General features: G+C 43.8%; 2 protein-coding genes across 3 annotated transcripts in view; both read right to left on the bottom strand.

The window, feature by feature from the left end:
* Nucleotides 1–41: 41 nt before the first annotated feature.
* Nucleotides 42–4,744, bottom strand: LOC110981313 (uncharacterized). Its single transcript, XM_022238799.2, has 2 exons — nucleotides 4,417–4,744; nucleotides 42–3,009 (listed from the first exon to the last, which is right to left on the bottom strand). The coding sequence occupies exon 2, from the start codon at nucleotides 2,997–2,999 to the stop codon at nucleotides 483–485; it is 2,517 nt and encodes an 838-aa protein (XP_022094491.2). The 5' UTR covers nucleotides 3,000–3,009; nucleotides 4,417–4,744; the 3' UTR covers nucleotides 42–482.
* Nucleotides 4,745–6,060: 1,316 nt separating this feature from the next.
* The window catches only part of cnot1 (CCR4-NOT transcription complex subunit 1), a 47,242-nt gene continuing 31,910 nt past the window's right edge, over nucleotides 6,061–21,392 (bottom strand). For both annotated transcript variants that reach the window (XM_087138084.1, XM_022238792.2), the window contains 16 exons: nucleotides 20,884–20,988; nucleotides 20,255–20,374; nucleotides 19,613–19,807; nucleotides 18,568–18,716; nucleotides 18,193–18,301; nucleotides 16,903–17,069; nucleotides 16,036–16,270; nucleotides 15,505–15,741; nucleotides 14,850–15,013; nucleotides 13,937–14,054; nucleotides 12,160–12,264; nucleotides 11,279–11,536; nucleotides 10,150–10,399; nucleotides 8,927–9,059; nucleotides 8,340–8,474; nucleotides 6,061–8,129 (listed from right to left, as the gene is read on the bottom strand). In XM_087138084.1, coding sequence (XP_086994210.1) covers nucleotides 8,042–8,129; nucleotides 8,340–8,474; nucleotides 8,927–9,059; nucleotides 10,150–10,399; nucleotides 11,279–11,536; nucleotides 12,160–12,264; nucleotides 13,937–14,054; nucleotides 14,850–15,013; nucleotides 15,505–15,741; nucleotides 16,036–16,270; nucleotides 16,903–17,069; nucleotides 18,193–18,301; nucleotides 18,568–18,716; nucleotides 19,613–19,807; nucleotides 20,255–20,374; nucleotides 20,884–20,988 — 2,568 coding nt within the window. In that variant the 3' untranslated portion in view covers nucleotides 6,061–8,041. The remainder of the gene's footprint in view (nucleotides 8,130–8,339; nucleotides 8,475–8,926; nucleotides 9,060–10,149; nucleotides 10,400–11,278; nucleotides 11,537–12,159; nucleotides 12,265–13,936; nucleotides 14,055–14,849; nucleotides 15,014–15,504; nucleotides 15,742–16,035; nucleotides 16,271–16,902; nucleotides 17,070–18,192; nucleotides 18,302–18,567; nucleotides 18,717–19,612; nucleotides 19,808–20,254; nucleotides 20,375–20,883; nucleotides 20,989–21,392) is intronic.

Here is a 21,392-nt window from a genome sequence, read left to right as displayed (position 1 = left end):
ATGTCGATGTGCAGTAATACTCTGTGCAAGTTCTACACCAATTTAGAGGTACACGTATTTCTTTCCTTCTGTTCTGACCACCTTTCAAGAGGTCTTATCACAAGTTAATGATAAATTATTTACAAATTAAATTACAAAACGCTGTCCACCATGTGTAGCGTGTCAGTAGAGTCTCGACTGTGGACGTCATCTGCTACGGAAAGGGGATGGGACGCTTGGAGTCTTCGACCCCCAAGAGGTTTTCATTTTTTTCTTAGTATTGCTTTCTGAACAACGAAGGTATCACACAATACAATTCCACTTGCTTTGATATAACCGTACAAAGTGAGATATTGTACATCACTAATACCCAAGGCAGGTTAGGTTTGTTTTACCCAGTTGTCTGCTGAGGGATTTTAAGCCAAATGCTGGTCGTGCACAGAGACTACAGCGTGCTTTTTCTTGCTTAGTGTGGGTTCTGGTGGCTACTTAGTTCAATACATTCAGCATTGCTTATTTTGTTTACTTTGACGATCGGCCTTCTGGCCATTCCAAATGGAAAGCATGTTTTGTATCGTTGCTCCATGCATAGTGATAACGTTTTGGTAATTGCAAAAGGAGTACGGGACGAAAGGCATGGCGTTGTGCCGGAACCCATTGTTTTGAATCGGTTTGATGCCGAGCTTTCTCAAACAAATCCCAACCAGCACGTCTTCGATGTGAACATATTTTGGAATGAGGGTAGCCACGTTGAACACCAGGGTGGGGACGTCACCTGACATGACGTAGGCTGCGCCTGCGCAGTAGGGAGGGTATTTTGGCTCCCCGTAAATTTCCACCGGCATGTAGTTCTTCTGCGTGCTGATCCGGATCGGTGGCATTCCCCCAAAGACGTGCCCAGTCACGAACCGTTTTGTAGGGGTCGCTGGACTCGTTAGGAGACTCAACAGGTTCTCCCGATTAATGTACATGTCGTCGTCTGTTTTCATGACATACGACGCTTGAGGGCAGTATTCTCCCATCCACTTCAGGCCCATCATTGTCTTTAGGGTGAGATTTCTGTAACTGTCTACAAAGTCCTCCACAAGAATGTCGTGATATTTGTCGCTCTCACTTTTGAGGAGCTTGTCGAGAGTCCTGTTTATGCTTTGGCCCAGCATGAACAAGGTGACGATCGCCTTTCCCATCACATCCCCTGGGCTGGCCCAGGTTTCTCGGATGGTCTGCCGAGCGTCGCTATTCCCGTGTGTCGTGACGACCAGAACCAATAAGAATACGGCTTTGTTGCTGCCGTCAGCTTTCTTGCAGGCTAAAGGTTCATTCAAAACGAGACCGAAGTCATGTGTCATCATTGGGTTACCAGCTCCATTGACTGGATCATTCTTCGAAACTAATTTTGTGTTCCCTCCAACAGCCAACAGAGGTCCACTGCCAGCAACTTTATTTCCATTGTTAGAAATTTTTAGAGGCGAGGAATTTTCACTTCCATTCACGTATCCCGATGATTTTGGAGCCTCTTGTTTCAATTTCCTATCTTGAACTGCATGTTTATCTCCCGCTTTATTCCAGTTGCCACGCACCTGTTTGTCCCTCTCGTTTCTGGCAACAGATGTATCTATGCCAGCTTTAGCCCCTTGTTTCAGCGGAGGTGCAGGTTTAGCCCTCTGGTTTTCATTACCCTTTACCGTCTTCGGAAGCTGCCCCGATAATTTGGCAGGACCAGGCTTCTTCCATTCTTGCATGGGGGGTGGTTTCCAATGATTTTGCGTTACCTGTTTCTGATCTCTCGTTGGTTTGCCGCTGTTGTCGTTGCTTTTTTTCCCCTGTTGAGGGACTGGTGCAACTTTGATGGGGTCGCCTCTATTCTTTGCCTCTACGTTCATATTGTGTTCTTTCTTCCATTTATCTTCAGGCGCCTTCTTGACACCCGAAAACTGTGCAGCGTTGTTAGTCTCCTTACCATTCGCCCAAAGAGGCTTTTGGTTAGTCTTCTGCGCTGTCTTAGGTTTTCTTCCGTCGCCCTTATTTGCATCCCATCTCTTTTGAAAGTCCACCACCTTGGAAGCATCTTTCCGGGTTTTCAGTGGATTCGTTTTGTCAGAGGAAAGCACCTCTTTTGGGGTCTCTTTTTTGAAGCCACCATCTTGTTTCTTTTCCCCGGCCCATTTCCCACTGCCAGCGTTTTTGCCCTGAGCTGGCCTGATTTGGCCGTTGACAATCCCGTTGGTAGAATGGTGAGTCAGATGAACACCAGCGGTATTGTTCTTGTCCCATTTCATCGAAGAAGCCACGGACTTGTTCAACACTAGTTTGCCCTCTGAGCCATTCTTATCTCCATCTCGATGTATCTGCAATTCGGGCGTCTTTGAGTCTGGTTTGTTACTCGCGTTCAGCTTCTGGTTTCCTCCCGTCCATGATTTATTTCCGAGAGGTAGTTTACTGTCTGGTGAAGATGTGGCCTTGTTGGTTTGGTTACTATCTTTTGTGAGCTGTTTCAAGTCTGTTGTCCCTTCAACTCTCCCACTGTCAACTTCTTTTCCTGGTACAGACGACTCTTTAGATTTCCCTAGATCGAACTTCATTTCTGTGTCGGCCCCACTTTTGTTTATTCGTTCTTGAGAAGATGGAGGCCCGACATCCTCCTGAATTGATTCATTTACCGATTTCGAACCACTGCTGTCGGTCACTTTCCAATTTCCAGCTTGTAATTTTTTCTTGCCTCCTCCTGTTGATGAGGCGGACGAATTAACAACTTCAGTGCGATTCTGGTCTGCATTTGAATAGAAAGACGATATTAACCTGTGCATCGCTGCCGCATCTACTGTTCCCTTGGCAGCCAGTTGGAAACGCCCGGTCATCGATCTCTGCGATTTCTTCAGCAGGTCGTGAAGGGAGTACGGGGCCCGGTCACTCCTCTCGAAGATGTACACAAAGAAGAGCGTGCTGCTGACGCTGAACACCATCGTCAGTAGGAAAACTTTGAATTTGGTGCACATGATTCCTTGGCCACAGAAATGCATCGGGAAAATTCTGTTTGGATGAAGCAAAGATGTGTTTTTTTTTTTTACAATTTCATACATGAGCTAGAGGAGGAAATATTTTGTGAGATTATCACAAAAAAATTAAAATAACTAGATGTTTCTTTCAGGACGTTCTTCAAACGATAAGGAATTGATATTTAAACAATGAAATAAATCAAATGCTGAGAGAAAATTCACATAATTTTATCTCATAGAACGTTTATACTTTTTAAATATGTTATTAGTTTTGAGATACTCTGAGGTTCCCACCTTGCTGTTAATTTGTATGTTTGTAATTTTCATTAAGCAAACTAGAGCTGGAACATGGATCTCGGAATACAGTTATTGACTACATTTAGTTCGTTACATTTCTGCTTACATTTCTTCAAGCTTTATTTAATAGAACTGGAGCAAAAAAAATTCAAAAGTTTCGACGTGTCATATTTTGTAGCGATATACATGTGCAAGAAATACACAGGATTTGGCATAGTGTTTATTTCATAAAAGGGTTTGGCGAATGTTCAGTCTATGGATGGCTGGATAGGATTGAGCGTATACAGACCTTTATTATGCTAATACGTGTACATGTACTTCAATCAATCACCCCGTGCGTTGTCTTCCCTGCCCAATGATTAAGGTGCGTCTCGTGTATACATGTACCCATTTTCCCATGCACACCGCGACCATTGTTAACAGGGTGCATGATCACTTTACGACGGGCACACACGCGAAATAGCAACTGTCTAAAATGATATCTAAACATCACACTAGCGCAATATCACACACACAGCAATATCAACAAGATCTTACCGTCACAGCAAGTTAACAGTTTTCGTTTGATTTTCAGGGTGATTTTTACGTCATAACCTCTGAGTGATACTGGAAAGGGACCATTTTAAATTTCTCTCGCCCGGGCGCAAGCTAAGTGCACTAAAGGTCCGCCCCTCCAATAATGAAAGTCAATAGCCTATTTCTAGCAATCTAGAGTCTGGTTACAGGAAACTTGAGGGGATATGAAGAAGAGCTACGGGTCATTGGCTCTTGCAGATGGTTTAATTGGTCCCTCCTCTAGACAGGACTGTAAGTTTGTATTTCTGGGAAATCTGGATGACATCAGACTTCAGCTTTTTTTGCAATAAGTGGAGCGATTTTTCTTTTGATAATGGCGAAGGTGTTCGACTTTGATAAGGGGAGATTATCATCTGCAGAGAAAGTTAAAATCTCCATATTACCCAAAAAGACTATCGAAAAGCCAAAAACAGTATCCAAAAACTTGTGTCTCACGATCTTTGAGTCTGAGTGGTTCATATTTTCATCGATTTGTGTTTTCAGTGTGTGAGAGTATTTATCATTGTCGTCTACGACAGTTTATTTACGGTACGGTACGGCTGTGAAACCTATCAACTGAAAGACTCACCTCTTGTACTTCAAAGAATGACGTTCTACAGTGTACTGTGGGAATAATCCAGTCAACGAAAATGCAATAGACCAGAGAAAGTCCGTCCTCCAGCACCAGCCAAGAAGAAACTGCCGAGAATCATTCCTTTACCTTGATGATGTTCAACTGTTTGCCTTGTTTCACCGTCCGCGCACCTGTCTGCTATAGGTAGTGTGTCACAAGCTGCACAGGCGTGATAAAACGTTCTTTCGGGCATTAACTGTCGTGGGAAAAATCAATAGTCTTCGTCTTTGTTCGGCTTTGGCTCCTGGCCGCGCATAGCTTTTAAAGACATTTCAATGGCCGGTGGTTTCAAAGGCGAGTCCTTCTCGTGCATCTTTAGTCACGCTGAGGCAAGGAGGATTGACGAACAATGACTGCTCATTATAACGGGCTCACGAGGTTGTATCATTCGCCCTGTCTATATGTACATGTCTATATGGCCTGGGGCTTATGAGGTCATGACACAAATAATGCAATCAGTCTGTCGAAGGGATAAAATGTCTCATAGCACTCGTCGGACTGTACTTAAGCATTGGCAAAGTTGAGGAACAGTTTTGTACAGTAGGCAGCACTTTAGGGCCCCCCTTTTTTGGGGGGGAGGGGTTAGGTTCGATCCAAACTACCTTGTTCTTGTAGAGTGAAAGGTAAAACACTGACCGAGGCAAACTATTACCAGATTGTTTTTCTAATTTCCGAGCCGGGGGGGGGCACAGGCCTTGGACGCGGCTTCCATTCCCCAGCTCAGTTTTAGCTTTCACAACTGTTACTAAGATTCCACGTTTTAGCAATTGGTCATGATGGCGGAAGTGGACTCCCAATGACAATTTGTTGTCCTACAAATCCCGGATTAAAAGAATAAACGCGTGTTTAATTGGGGGGGGGGGGAGAAAACAGTACCATCAACTAGTGCCGCTAGGGGGCGCTATACGCTTTTTGGTACCATAAGCAGCAAACGAATGTTTAAATCTTGTTATGTATTTAACTCAATCAAATGCAAACATTTGCCACATTAAACACTACACAGGGGGACTAAAGTGATGTTGACTGAGCTACGAACTCATTTTTGGTGGTAAAAAATCAACTGAAAATCAAATTTAGGTTACGGCTTCAAAAACATATACACTGTACACTGGGGCATTTGTCACGGCCTTTTTTCAGCGACATTGAGAGCTACCTGAGCTTTGATGGCATGAAGATTGCAGTGTGTGTATTGATTGCAACTGTCCCTGCATGATTATGTACATTGTCTACGATGCTGTGCTCCCAAAGTAGACAAGGTTTCCTCTTGATATCAGGCGTACACGTAGTTCCAATACCGTTCAATCTCGTTTGGTGGGCGGAGCTTGAGCATTACTTGCAAGTGTCACATAATACTTTTTTCCTCCTAGAGATTTCCTTTTATATTGTTGACCTTCAGTGACGAAAGCAAGATCTGTTTTTCAGACTGGGAAAAGAAACTCAACCGCAAACGCCTTGGACCCACTGCCGTAAGGAAGCCAACGCCAAACAGGCAAAGACACAGGTCTACACATCTCCTTTAAACTGTTTGAAGAACGGCCGAACTTCATATTTTTAGATTGAATGTAAACATCACAAAACAAACACTATGGAACCAAGAGCTGAATCAGTAAAGCTGTTTTTATTTGTCAAATATGAAGCAGACAATTATATACGTTCAAGGTCTTAAATATACAGGACTCACGAACAAGTTGGTTATCAAAATGGAATCAAAGGCCCGATTCACCAATAGGCCATTACGTGGCTAGCGATCTTTGAGACAAAAGTTTATGATTTTCATCAATACCAAAAATGACCGACTTCGGAGATACACTGGTATCCCATAATCCTTTGATACTTAACACCGCCTTGTTGGTGTGCAATGAACAAGGCACACAATACTCTGAGCCTTCCATCTTGAAGGCCCAACAGAAAATTATGACCACTGACGTTTCTTGCGTCGATACATGAGGGTACACACATTTCTTCTGAAGTTCAAATTTGAAACGAGATCTTCCATCTTCAGTGGTTCCTTTCCACGTGCTTTGTGTTAAGGCTACAAGACTGAGGAGTATAACTTTAAGAAAATGACTAATCATGTGCAAGAAATTCAAAATGTTCTCTCTTCGACGCTTCTACTCTGACAGTCACCGGAAAAAAAAACCCCAAACCATTCCATAAGAGTTGCAATGCAATGCACTGACTGAAATAAAGGAAAATCTTGCCACTACATAAATTTTGGGAAACCTCCTTGGGGGAAGAAGTGGTTCTGTTGAAATTCAGGAGGGTAATCGCTCAGATACTGCTTGCATTACTGTGCAATGCGGCTGGTCCAATATGGACGATTTATACTCTGGCACTCAAAGTAAAAACTCATAAAATCAGTTCTTGAAAAAAGAGCAATTCTGATTTAACGATTCGGTCAATGCCAACGTCAAAATTGACGGAGCTAGAAGTTTAAGCCCTCCATACGTTCGTGGTTTCCAATTTCACATTACAGACACCCTGCAATATCACCCCCTTAAAAGGGGAAGGATGTGGCCACTTTCATTCTATTGAATTGTACAAGAATTAGAACCGACCAAAAATGTTGAAGGGGCTTCCTAGCCGCAAAAAGAACAAAAGGTCCTACAGACCTATATAATACCCTTGTGGCTTTTAGGAAACTGCAGGCTTCCCTTCCTTGGAGTTCTAAGTGAGCTGGAAGGGAAAAAGATAATGGCAAAAAGCTGAGTTTTGAAAAAAGTTCTTCATTGAATGAGCCCTTCTGATGGAACGCTGTAGTTGTTCACTAGTTATATCTGTTCAGTAAGGCAACAATTGGGTGCTTTTCTTGTAGTTCATTGTGCATATAATCACTCTTTGTTCCGATGCAATACCACTTCAACCAAAAACGAGGATCAGTAACAATAAGAGAAATTCAAACTTTGCTGTTATGGATACTCCAGAAACTGGTCGTACAAAAAGGACTTTCTCTGATATACGACCCTTTTTTTGATTTAGAGTGTAATTCTAAGAGAGTAACAATTATAATGTCAGTGATATGCCAAGAGATTCAGTCTCCCCTTCCAGAGGATCGGCAAGTTGTTTGTTGGAAACTATTTTTCCTAACAGCCCCTTGTTTGACAAGAGACGAATTGGGCCCATCTCTTGACGTCCCCTCGAAACATTTGAACCGAGGTGTCTAGTTCCCCCATATTGGCTTTAATAGCAATGTGACGTCACACAATTGGTGCCTGACTACTTTGAACACAAGCCTGGAACCGATATGGATGCCTACATCAAAAATTGTGTTCTCCTTCAACTTTTCAGAAACCAATCTTAGAATAGCGGATGGTCCCTAATATCCATAAACAATTTGTAATCCAAATTCGATCTTCTGGGCGTGGAGCCATCAGTCACATCACCGTTAGCTGCTTCAACACATTGCAAAGACCTCTAATTAAATACATCTGTACATAATTCATATACAGCCTACGTGCCCAGCTGCACAGCGGCTGAACACATGGCTGCATAGATATTTCACATCACTGTTCTTCTGTCCTGGTGTAAGACGGGGTGGTCCTGACCCAGGAGGTTGACGGAGAGGGAGAGCGGGCGATGACTACTCGTGGGCCTCCACCTGCTCTCGATTCATGACGGGGGCCTGGCTTTTCTGCTGCATGCAACTCCTGGCGACTGACTCAAACAATCTGTGGAACAAAATGTGGTAAAAGAAAACAATTGTTTATTTGGACTTGAGAAGAGACAAACTCATTAAAAAGTTTCACAAATTTACCACCTTTATCAGGCAATATATCCAACAACAGCAGACACCTGGTTCCACTAGCACAAATGAGATAAATGAATGGACAGTCTTCTGAGTAGACTGACTAGGACCGCTAGACGGTCCCCCTACTTACTTCTCGATCTCCGGTGCGCAGTGGACAAACTCATGATTCCAGAACTTGAAGCTGGGATTCCTGATGAGATCGATGAAGGTGATGAGAAGGCCCCAAGGGTGTGGTCGATTCACTATCAGTCGCTCCAGTAGCACCCTTTGAAAAGAAACCAGGAGGGGTGAGGGGTGGGGGGGGAATGGAACAACGATCGAGTTATCTTCAAGACGGAGGTGCTCATGGTCTCAAAAGCTACCTGCTGGGCAAGGTCGTACAGTTATGCACAGTGTGTGCCCCTTTAGATATGAAATGGTGTTGAAAAAGATCATGTCACCCTGCCATGCAACCTTAATGTCACCCACAAACTGAAAAAAAAAAAAAACCCGACAAAATCTATACTTTGAAAAAACTTTTCAGCTAGCTAATTTGAATAGATTGTCGAGTGGTTTTTACACATCTACACTGATAAGTAAGAAGTCATGGGTTCGAGTCCAACCAAAGTAAGTTTGTGAAGTTTAAGTACTGAAAAGCACTGGGGTCAAGGTGTTTGATCTGTTAAGGGCAAAATGTGATTTGATTTTTACAAGGATGGCGGCTCCAAAGTTTAGTACCTGGTGATCTGCTCTTGCATAGCCTCTGTGTTGGCCTCGGCAAAGAGATACAGGAGGGTACAACTGAAGTAGTGGGTGTGGCTGTTGGGATATCTCAGCTGGTTGGCTATTGCATTCAGGAAAAGGTACCGCCCTGGACAAAAATGCATAACAAACAAGGATGTGAAAACATAACTATGTCATAAAGTCAAACTTTATACAGCACACCAATATCATAATCTTTGCAGTGCAAATCAGGAGATCAAGTCTTGGGTCAAGAGGGGCAGCACTTAACCAATCAAAATGCTGCAAAATTTGAAAGAGTAGTTTTTGAGGAGTTACTTTCAGTAACTGAAAGTTGTGGATGTTTCAATCTGAGCAAATATCTTTCTTCAAGAGAGTGACACGACGACAGCATTATACACAAGCAAGAAACACATCAACATGGATTAGGGCTGAATCAATTTGAATAATTCACTATTCGAATATTCGACCTTCATTTCAAATTGAATATTCAGTCATACCGACCGGCAGACTGTTGATAACAAACCATATACCAAATCAATTGTAATAATGCACACAATTGTGCATTATAATCACTATAATAGCTTCTCATGTCTAGGAGTATCTCCAGCCACGATTTAGCAAGATTTAGAGATGAACAATACTTCTTGTCCTGTTGAAAATTTCAACTCCTTTCATTCCTTTAATAACTTTAATGAATAATTTACCTTCTGAATCATTGTAAGATTTCTGTCACTTTTCATTGGAATCTGCTTGAAACAAGCCTTCATTGTGCAATTTTCTCATTTAACACTAAAGAAAACTCGCCCTTTCTTTTGATGAATCTTGCATTCGAATATTCTTATTTGGAAAATAATATTCGATAATCGATCACATATTTGGATACTCGGCACAGCCCTAGCATGGATTAAAGAAAGGACACAGCAAATAAGGCGAATGAAGGGGTCTGGGACATGGTTCCACGTAGGGAGAGACGCGAGAAGGGAGATTCAAACTGAAATTTGTGAGATGACAACAAAATGAACTGCAAGTCGGAAGAGCCATGTTGGAGTCAGTGGTCTTTAATGAATCTTGCACAGTGCAAGTCAAAAGGAACGACCAACAAGTTTCACCCACGAGTCCATCTCTATCAGGATGCTAAACGGAGTCCCACATCAAAACAAAGAGTTCAGTTTCTGCTTTCTAATGCATGCAACACTGATCACGTCTGCTTTGCTGACCTTCCGTGTCCAAGTCCACCACCAGGTTCTGGAAGATGTCCATGTGGGAGGAGTGGGGGATGGTGCTCATGGAGGGGGTACTGTTCTTGCTATGGATGTAGGCGATGGCCTGCGAGCCCACGTACAGCACCAGGGCATTCATCAGCGCCGTGTTGTAGCGCTGGCCAGGCTCCTGCGACACCTGCAGGTGGCTGCGCAGCTCCGAGAGGAACGTTACAGGGCTGCGGGTCTTGAGGTACGAGTCCAGGTCCTGGTAGCGTGTAGATTCAGGGAAGAGAAAAAGTGTGTTAGCGCGTCGCATGCATGGTTTTCTTGGATTCTGTGTTCTTGAATACAGAAGATTAATACATGAAAAGATGTCGTCCAATAGAATCCGGAGTGGCTGGTTATTTAATACCAGCACTAACCTTACGTCAGCAAATGTAAATTCACTGCAAAATACTCTCAAATTTAAAACGGGCACAGTGACATAATATCAAATAGACCTTACTCCCAGGGAAGCCATTTTTATCTTGTTCCTTGAATCTATCATATTGAATGTAACCTGTTATGAGGTGGTACCAGACTGTTTTGGGTTCCAAGCCTCACTTTTATTTTTAGTGAGGCTCAAAATGTTTGAATATAACTTAGGACAAATTTGAACTTATTCCGAACACAAACTGGCATAAATTTGTAATGAACTTTAATTTTATTGCTTTAATTTTTTTCTTAGGTTACAAAAATGAAAAGTTAACCTCACTTTCAATTCAAGATGGCTGACGCAAGAATACATTCTATTCTGTTGACAGTGCCGAGGGCACAGACAAGGATGGTGATTTCTCTACACACATACACGCTGCGTATGGGAGCGTGGCGTTCAGGTTAGCGTTGTCAGGTTGATGAATGTTTCTTTCTGTGCCTTCTACCTCTCCGGTCTTGGTTCGATTCCGACTCGGTCCACACGTGGATCGAGTTTTCAGTCCCTACCTGAGTCTCTAGATTTTCCCCTAAACATTTATCCGGGGTGTTCCTCCCATCTCTAAAACTGAACATCCCTTCACTTGTCTTCCTCACTCATTATCATCCTGTCATTGGCGCTAAATGTGTTGTTGGATCATCAGATATGACTAAATTAAAATTTATTAAGAACCTTCTTGAAGGAAGCCGGCTGTATCATGGCGGCAAAGTTGGTCATGATGCGGGGCGGCTGGGTGATGTCCGTCAGCATCTCCACCTTCAGGTTGGGGGTGAAGGGGTCGGGCAGCCGCATGTTGCGAGGGAACGCACTCAGGATCAGGTTGCGCATCTGGATGCAGTTGGGTGGGATGACGTCGCAGAAGCCGTAGTGGTAGTCGCAGAGGAACTCGGGGAAGTCGTGGAGGAGGACCAGCAGAACCCTCAAACAGCCCTGGAAAGAGAGGGCAGAACAAGTCAGTGACAATGTCAACCCTGACGTACACAGGACAGTTTCTCCAAAACTCCAAATCATCCATCTAAATGTTCTAAAATAACGACCATGGCCAAAATATTCCCGTGTTCTAACTTTGTGTTCATTTCGTACTGATGCTTTCCAAAAAATGAGTTTGGAAGTCTCCAAGAGGCACCTTTGAGTAAAAACACACGGCTCGTATTAAAACAATCAACAAACAATAGGAAAATGTATACATTGTCACCTTCACACTGTCCACATTGATCAGGATGTCAAGATTTCTGATGTTTTAAACTACAAAGCAGGGCATGTTCTCCATAATCTATGCAGGCAACTTACAAGTGAAAGCATTTTTCAGACACTTTCATTAAGGCTTTGGTTGATAATTAGGAATTTTGACAAAGTGATGAGAACATCAAAAATACAAGAACTTCTTTTTTGTTTGTCTCAGCAAGCCCGTTCTTTTTGGAAAACGGTCCAAACTGTCGGGGCAATCTGTTTCATTTCTTTTTTTGATTCAGCCACATTCTTCAGGACAACTCAAACAGCAAACGTAGCTCCTACACTCTCACACCTTTCAAATTCAAAAAACAACTTGTTACCTTGTAAAGTAGTGCTGTGTACTTGGGCAGCTCAGCACTGCGTAGGAATGGTGCCATGAACTTGAACAAGTCGATCAGGAGCTGGGCGTACATGGGCCACCCTTGCTGCAAAGACAGACAGACGAACATGCATCGTTATGACACATCACCTTCACCATCACTGAAAGCCAACCTGGTGGAACTGGTAAGTTCAGCGATTTGCTTACAAGTACAAAATAGTTGTTGAGCAAAAACGGGGCTGTAATGGCAACCAAATGAATAAAAATGCAAAATGCTTGCAGCGTGTTTCAGGCTGGGTAATTCCAGAAATTAGGGGTCCAAAGGTGTGACATTTTTGTGTCCCTGTTACATCTGACCTTTGTTACTTGACACGGAAATATCACCGGAATTGATTTCAGACTACTACTATTTGCGTGACAGTTAATTTGCATTAATTCATCCCTCTTGGAAATTAGAAAATGTGCGCTGATCTAACAAATCATATGTCAGAGGTGACAAGGACAAGAAAAAAATGGACCCCTAATTTCTGGAATTACCAAGCTCCATTTTTCCTAAAATGTAAATTTGCTCTTGTTCCCCGCCTGGGAAAACTTATTAGTGCAGACAAATAGGGTAACCATGGTAACATTATCACTGGTCATTTGGAGATGGTGGCAAGTACTGTGATAACTAACATGCGTAGCTACTGTTCAGTGACAGTTGCTCCATACAAGTCACAACACAAGTGTTTTCGGCCATTTTAAGGGGGCCACGAGGAATATCCAGTGAAACTCTGTAAGATCACAAACAGACCCCAGCGTAGTTCTGACTGAAACAGTCTGTTCTACAAGCAGCAAATATACAGGACAATTACTATTCCCAAATGGGCACAGCCTGTGCTTTCAATTGGGTGATACGCCCATCAGGTTGTGAGAACCTGAAATGAACTTTGACCACTTCCTGCCGGGGACTTCGCAATTGTAGACGTATGCTTTATATGCTTGGCCAGGGTCTCCGAACTCGGACAAAGGAAACAGGGCCCTGTAACAAAAGACCGTACTCCGAACAAAAGACCAGGCTGCTGGGCATTAGCAACATTTTTCACTCTCAAAATTGGTGATAATCCAGCCTTCTTTTGAAACTGTATACCAGGGTTTGGGGCATTGAGAGCGAGCGGATTACCACCGGGGAAAAAAGCGCTCCATCACCGCAGCGATGAGCCACACAGCACCGCTGCATGCTAATCTGGCCCCTATTGAAAAGAGGTCAGCAGTGCACTGAGCTAGGTTCGTGAACAAAAGAAAATTACATAACACCGCACAATCTGGGCTCTTTTCACAAGGCTGCAGGCGGCTGAAATATTTGGGCGTCAATGAAGGTCACCTGTCAACTTAGAGTAGTGCCTAGATTACTTTGTGTGGCTATAAACGACCGTTAAATGAAATGATGAATTTTTGAAGAATTTTGAAAATGGAAAAAATGATAATTATGCTGGCCCAGCATCATCAACATTGAAAAATGCCCCGGCATGAAGTGGATAAGCTAGGTCCACACAAGGTTAGCCCTTTTCTGGAAAACAGTTTTAGAGCCATTTTGGGTTAGGGTGATCTGAATTAAAAGGACGAACAGTCAAGGTAACCACCAAGAAAAATCCAAAGTAAAAAAGTGTTCACAGAGCAAGAAAACAAGAAAGTGCAAGAGTGTCTTTACCAAGAGTTCTTATCTACACGAAAACAGAGAAATGTCCATGTCAGGTAGGTATTAAGCATAAAACACGGGTGGTCTAGGGTGCGTTTACCTTCTGCTGGGGCAGCATGGCCAGCATCCTTGCAATGAAGATACGATGAGAGATCAGCTCCAGCCAGGAGTAGACAAAGCCTGGTGCTTTGGAAGGCCGCAAGACGTGTAAGGCATTGCTACACAGGATGGCAAATTGGACAATATTTATTCTGGTGCTAGGAACATTTCCACAACCTCCAAAAACAAACAACCGCTGCTCAAGAATGGAAAGGTTTTTTTATAAAGTTTTTGCGGTGAGCGCAATCCCTTGTAAAAGTTTTTGGAACCTACCTTCCTCAATCCAGGGAAATCCTCCCAAACTGTCGGATGGATTTTGAAGGATTCAGGAGTTTTAAGAGCCCAATACAACACCTCGAATTAGATTGAATATAAACAAACTCACTATTTTTCCTGATTTATTATTCTAAGATCACCACTCACCGTTCTTCAAACAACCAGTTTGAAGAGCCTTTCAGCTGTTATTTTAGAAATCTTAGCAAGATTATGAGCCCCTGAATCAGAAACTAAATCTTTTTATAAAAACTGTCGCGTGTCAAGTCATGAAGACTCCAATCACTGGAAAGTTTCATCACATCAAAAGCAGAGTTTGCTTTTCTCAGGGTTATTTAAATATTAAGGACAAAAAAAAAGAAGAGGTCATGTCCGAGTTCTTGCCTACAGCAGTAACAACGCATTCACCTATGGACACCACTGGCTAGTGGCTGTGGCCATATTCCACAGATATTAGTGTTCCTGCAGGACATTTCAGACACAGCCTAAGCCTGTGTCCAAAACTCCTGGCTACGGCTGACAATAATGTACCTATGGAATCTAACAGTGAGTGGCTACTGCAACCTCTCATAGATGTGTGTATTAATGAGAGCCATAGCCAAGTAACTCGGATGCAGCCTCTACATTGAGACTATAATTACCAGAAGGCTGTCATGATCTGGTAGTTGATGGCCTCCAGGATCTGTTCGGGAGCGTTGAGTTCCAGGAGGAGCATGTTGAAGATGCGATGGTAGGGCAGCTGCTGGAACTCCGTATTACGCACCTCATGGTCTTGAAGGAGGACGCCGGCTACGATGCCCAGAACCTGCAAAATGGCCATGGGGAGATGAGGTGCCAGACTTAGACTGACCGGTCATATGTTTAGTTTTGCATGGTCAAGATTCTGAGAACAGGTGGGTACTGCTCGATCTACGATCAAAATGTTCACCGAGCACTTCACCTACTTTATCACTCAAAACAAAAAAAAATGTCAAGGATGCTACAGCAAAACCTCCACTGTCTACCGTAGTACAACATTCTGACCTTCTGTGACCAATCAGAGTGTCTCCATAATGTAAATAATCAGCTGACAGCAATCAACCAATCAACAGCCTTTGTCTTGTTTGTGACCAGTAGCTTTGATTGGATGACACATGGAGCTGCATAAAATTTGCATGCATTAATATCTCAAACATTCACTCCTTGTAGACTTTTTGATGAACATGTGATTCAGAAACTAGCAAAACTCTATATCTTGCTTGGAATCCCATTAACTATTTTACGGTGATTTTCTTCCAAGCTGTTTTAATCTGTTACCTTGTTAAGAAGGTTGATCTTGGTCACGGCATTGCTGGCATCCCCAGAGTGCTTGACAAGGAGGGCTATCAGGCGGACAAAGGCATCCAGGGTGTGGAAGCACTTGGCTCTGGTCAGGGTTGGGGTCAATGCCTGCTCAGCCAAAGCCCGGTAGCACAGGTCCACGCACAGCTCCGTGCAGATGCGGAAGAAGCGGGTGATCAGGTCGTCTGTCTTGAGGATGCCCTGTTGGTGCATCTGATTGGTGGGATGACAGGATTGGGCATGTAAGTCAGCCAGTCCGGCTGAATGTTAGAAACTCAATGCATGAACAGTAAAGGAATAAATTCTGGGCAGGGATAGGAGAATCGAATCCACTTCTCTGCAGATCTTTGTGTGCGGACAGATTTTGTTAGAGCCCAACTTAAACTTGGACACATCCAGGATTTGTTTATCCCAGGGTTGATCAAGGATTTATTGTATGATAGACAAAAACTCCAGTGGAGATGGTGTTGCAGGTTTTCTTTTTAAAGTCAGCTTGATGAGGCATACCTGGTTGACAAAAGCCGAGAAGGCCTTGGTGCTGTCCTTGCCGCTGGCCGGCGAGTGGTACATGTTGACCCACTCCCTCAGGAGGTATTCTGTCTTCTCCCTCAGGCCTGGCGGGTCGTCAAACTCCCTGGCCTGGGAGATGCCCGAGTGCATCATAGAGGTGGGTCCCCCGGGGGCTTTGTCCAAGAAGGCGGGGTCGTGGTTCTGGCGGACCACCTCAATCAGGTGTTGCAGACTTTGTAACAGAACGAACCATATTTTTTTTAAATTTGTGGTACAAAACCAAAGGTTGCTGGTGAAAAGTAGGGTGCTCAAATGATGATATGGCATGGTTAAAATCGTAAGAGGTGAGGTTGGGTTTGTAGCAAGTGATCAACACTTCACAAGCCAATCAATCGTCCAACTAATACAATCACAGTCCTCACAAATTAGTTGTAAGTCCTCGCAAGTCAATTACAAGCCATCAATTTTCAAGGCAAGTACAAACTGAACTGTGCCAGGGGCTTCTCTTTTTACAGTCCTCCCCCCAATTATTTGTAACTGGACTTTTAATTTGACCTGTGCTTTTCGGGGAGGGGGAGTAGGGAGGGGTGAAATGGCGGAGTAGAATTGAAAAAAACAGGACTCGTCAAAGGTGGGCAGGTTGTTGTTCTGATCTCTGTAGAGGTTAGGGTTTACAAGATCGGCATGGAATTGCACTTTGGAAACTGTTTTGGGACGGGACGGTGGAGGAAAAATGAGGGGTGCGGGTTAGTTGTGAGGTACATTTAGGGGAAGAAAAGAGGGGGGCTTCGGGATGGTGCAAGCTGGTGGCGGTTTGCTTGAGGGGAGGGGAGGACTAGGTCACAAAATCCTCCGGTCCCTTACCCTTCAGGTGGGTTAGGCGTCTGGTTAGCGATGCGTGCCAGGATGTGCAAGGTGTTGAACAGGTCAGCCTCATTCAAGATGTTGCTCTGTTTCTCTTCAATCAGGTAGCGGCGGACGACATTCATGGCAAAGGCCACTGCCGTGTAGTTGAGGCCATTCTCCATTGACTGCAATGAAATGAATCGCAAATCTCACGATGATTGTTAACAGCATGGATATATCAGCAACCAGAGTGCAGATGCTTGTTGGCTCTGAGTACTTCAAATTCGACACTATAGAGCAAAGTGACAAAGCATCTTGTAATGTCACTGGGACAGCAACAGCAGCAACTGGAATCATATCAAACAAGGCAGAAAAACTTTCTTTAAGTTCCTATTTCTATTCTTTTTTCTACCTGCTTTCTACCCACTATCATGTGTTTTGCTAAACGTTCTGATTCTTAAACATCTGAGAATGACATATGTGTGACCTGCTAACATGTTTCCTGGCGTGTTGGCCCATCCCCTTCACAAATGACCTCTCAAACTTTCTTGTGAATACTGTAAGACCACCTTAACCACTTCCTGCCGGGGACTCCGGGATCGGAGACGTATGGTTTATATGGGTGGCAGGGGTCTCCAAACTCGGACAAAGGAAACAGGGCCCTGTAACAAAAGGCTGTACTCCGAACAAAAGACCAGGCTGCTGGGCATTAGCGACATTTTTCACTCTCAAAAGTGGTGATAATCCAGCCCTGTTTTGAAACTGTATACCAGGGTTTGGGGCATTTATAGCAAGGGGATTACCACCGGGGACAAAAGCGCTCTACCAACGCAGCAATCAGCCACACAGCACCGCTGCACACTAATCTGGCCCCTATTGAAAAGAGGTCGGCAGTGCACTGAGCCAGGTTCGTGAACAAAAGAACGTTACATAACACCGCACAATCTGGGCTCTTTTTACAAGGCTGCAGGCCTGGTTGAAATACTCGGGCGTCAATGAAGGTTACCTGTCAACTTAGAGTAGTGCCTAAAGATAACTTCATGCGGCTATAAACGTCCGTTAATGAAATGATGAATTTTTGAAGAGTTTTGAAAATGGAAAAAATGATAATTATGCCGGCCCAGCATCATCAACCTTGAAAAATGAAGTGGTTAAAGAACTGCAACTAGTTTTCACTTAAATTACTTCAAACCCTGTGCAGGTGCTGACAGCTAGACTGGTCTTACTGGAGGGGTTGAATGCCTTCAGCATTGAAAACACAGAAGCTTCTTACTGGGTAAAGCGTCACGTGACCATCATGTGACTCACCTGGGCCAGTTGCATGTCAAAGGTCTGCATATTCATGAGGTGGGCTCGGAAGAGCTGCTCCACGGCGTCTAGGTTGTACTTATGGTCACTACGCGTTTCGCACACGACTCTGCCAACAAATGTAAAGGGTCAAAGGTCAAATAAACCAAGAATGAATTCTTCAAATGGCAGGGTGAATTGGTCAATACGATTCTGTTCTTTGCTTTCTAAGTCCATTGAGCCTACTTCCAATCCTGCCAAGGCCATTATTTTGATTTTGAGGTACCCCTCATAGAAAATTCTGAGCGGTTGTCCTCACCAACCTTAAACTGATGTCTTCTAATCTTGTCTTTTCTCCCTATTTGATTGCACCAAGTTCCTCCTACATCAACTCACCTAGTAACCTGCTTATTGGTCCACTGAGGGCCATAGGCCCGTTGGTCTTGAAGTGATTTCAGCACCAGTATGTGACAGTCACGGTATCGCAGGGCCAGCTCCGGCTCCATTGTCTGTGGGGTGTAGCCCTCCAGAAGGCCTTCCACAGCCTGGCAAGAAGAGACAAGGTACCACACGCTATGAATTGTTGTTTTTAAACATTGGCTATGTCTGCCCTATTTAGCTGTATCCTGCAATAACGCACAGGTCTGTGAGACAGTGGCTGCAGCAGCAAGCAATGGTTTCTGCTGGTTCATGTGTCATTTCTAGCCCTAGGCGAGAGACTGGTGCCCCCTCCCTGCTGACAAAGACAGAGAGACTGGGCCGAAACACGAATGCCATTGCTGTCATAAATTCTGTGCCCACACAGAGATCCTACAATGTTGGAAACGTCCACACAAGGACCCATCAAGAGATCAAGGCAATTTTCGGAACATCGCCATGTTCGAAAGGAGTTTTACTCCAGCTATGGCTATGTCTACTCTCAGAGAGTGCCAAATACAGTCAACTCTCGTTACAACAAAGTTAAAATGACCAGAGAAATAACTTTGCTATAACCTAGACTTTGTTAAGCAGGAGCGGAAAACCCCCCAAAACCCACAAGAACTCAAGAAATTAGGATTCTCAGAATCTCTTCTTTATCACAGTTGTTTGTTATAACCATAGAGTGGGTGCTTGCTCTATGTTAAAACAGTGTTCTTTACAAGGGGGATTAAATGAGGTTGGGGCACCATTTGTGACGGTTTCCTTGTTACATGGGTAACTTTTACCACCTGTCACGACCTGTAGAGTAAGCAATTTATTCTGTAAAAGTGACACACACCTCTGTATTTAGCCTAGCAAGATGTATAATTTGGAATCCACTTGCAGGGAAATAGCTGTTCATTTTTACGGAAGCCACATAACGATGGACACCGTCACAAACTGTGCCCCAACCTCACGGACTGACCCATTTGTAAAGACCTCGAACTGGGCCTGGACTTCAGAGATTCAGATGCAGCCGTACCTTCTGCAGGAGAGCCAGGGCTGTGACGATCTCCCGCGAGTTCCTGGCCAGGACCACCGCCTCCAGCAGGGTATGAAGCACCTGCACATGCTGGCTCTGGGCCGAGGAGGACTGGATCAGGGCGTGCAGGTGCTGCTCGATCTCCGAGACGCACTTGTCGTAGATCTGGGTGATCTCGTCCGTGGCGTAGGATTGCTGCAGTTGATTCCAGAAGAAGGGGAGGAATTCAAACTTGAGAGTAACAAGAAAATCAATTTATTGGGTGCATTTTCTGAGGCTAAAACACTTATTTTAAGGTTCTCCAGGTTTTGTTCTAGTTTGTTAACAGGAACAACGTATTCAAGTCTAAAATCCCTGATTACTGAATAATTTACAACTAGAATTAAAATCCTAGAAGAGATCCCTCACTTCCATCTCTCAAGTTCGCAGCATTGCTAAGGTTGCTTGCATCACGAACTTCGGCACGATCCCTTCACCATAAAGCACCTGTGGGTTGCACGAGTTTTGACTAAATCCTCCAAAAGAAAACCACAGAAAAATGCAAGCCAATCTGTGGAAGGCATTAAAACTATTCCAACAGTCTCAAATACAAAAAGTTAATTTACTCCTAGGTCCTCCTCAGTTAAAGATGGCTTTTCTTACCTGTACTGGTTTAACCAGGAATCCAGGTGGCTGATTAGCCTCGGGTGTTGGCTGGAATCCAGGAATGCTGCGGGCAAATTCTTCGTAGACGGCGATTTGGCCAGCCGGCACACCACCGACCTACACGGTGACCAAACAAAAAACAAAAACCACATTTTCTCCTGGGTCACTTTGAGATTTTTTCCCACACAAAAGGCATCTCTACTGAGCACTAGAGGGTCAACGTCCTGAAGATAGGTTTTGCAGAGATCGTTTGGGGAGCCAGCCATAAAAGAAGGAAGCTGGACGGCGAGGTGACTCCGAGGCAACTAACATACACAGTTGAAAGTCAGTGGGAGAGAAAGCTAAGCAGGAAAAAAATAAATGGATTTCAGTGATTTTGCAGTCAACAGGACAATCCAACCTGTGCTCATTTAATCAGTCAACAACGTTCAACTTGGACGGTTTTACTGCCATCGCTACATAATGGGTCGACAATTCTGAGCTGTGAATCAGAAACTAAACCTTTATAAACATGATCATGGTGACTAGCAAAAGCCAGCGTAATCAACAGAAAATGGTCTCATCATGCTCACAACTCATCCCCAACCAATATCATCAGCTGTACTTGGTTTTTCTGCACAACGTACCTTGAGACGGATCTGTTCTGGCATTCTCTCAGCCTGGTATGTCAACACGACCGGATCGCAGTAGCGCCGATTCTCGTTGCGAGCATGCTTGCGCAGCTCAATCTCCTGAGAATTTTATGTCAAATTTTGATGAAAGGATTGATGTAGAATGCGTGGAATATCATCTTATGCTTATTTCATGCAGCATTTATCCCTTATAATTAAATCGTGACATCCATCTGCACCAATGACGCGCTTCAAAACAAACAACACTCCTTATCTCTTTGCAAGACTTCAGCCAACGGAAATCAAAAGTTGAGTTGGGAATCAGAAACTAAACCTTACAAATGATCATGAGTGCTAGCAAAAAGAGCTAGCATGGTCAGCAGGAATATTCTCATCATGTACCCAACTCATAGAAAAATGACTTCCTAACAGACTGAAATTTCAACAAAATGGGCATTCCGGTTTTGCAATTTCACAGTTAGACACCCGATTCTAAAATGTTGCCTGGCTTAACCCTAACTCCC

Source organism: Acanthaster planci, linkage group LG06, assembly GCF_054643075.1.
Source record: "Acanthaster planci isolate LZ-2023a linkage group LG06, COTS_SCS, whole genome shotgun sequence".
Taxonomy (NCBI): domain Eukaryota; kingdom Metazoa; phylum Echinodermata; class Asteroidea; order Valvatida; family Acanthasteridae; genus Acanthaster; species Acanthaster planci.
This window is presented reverse-complemented; position numbering and strand designations above follow the sequence as displayed.

Excerpts from the sequence above, each read along its gene's own strand:
- LOC110981313 (XM_022238799.2), bottom strand. The coding sequence starts at position 2,999 with ATGCATTTCTGTGGCCAAGGAATCATGTGCACCAAATTCAAAGTTTTC.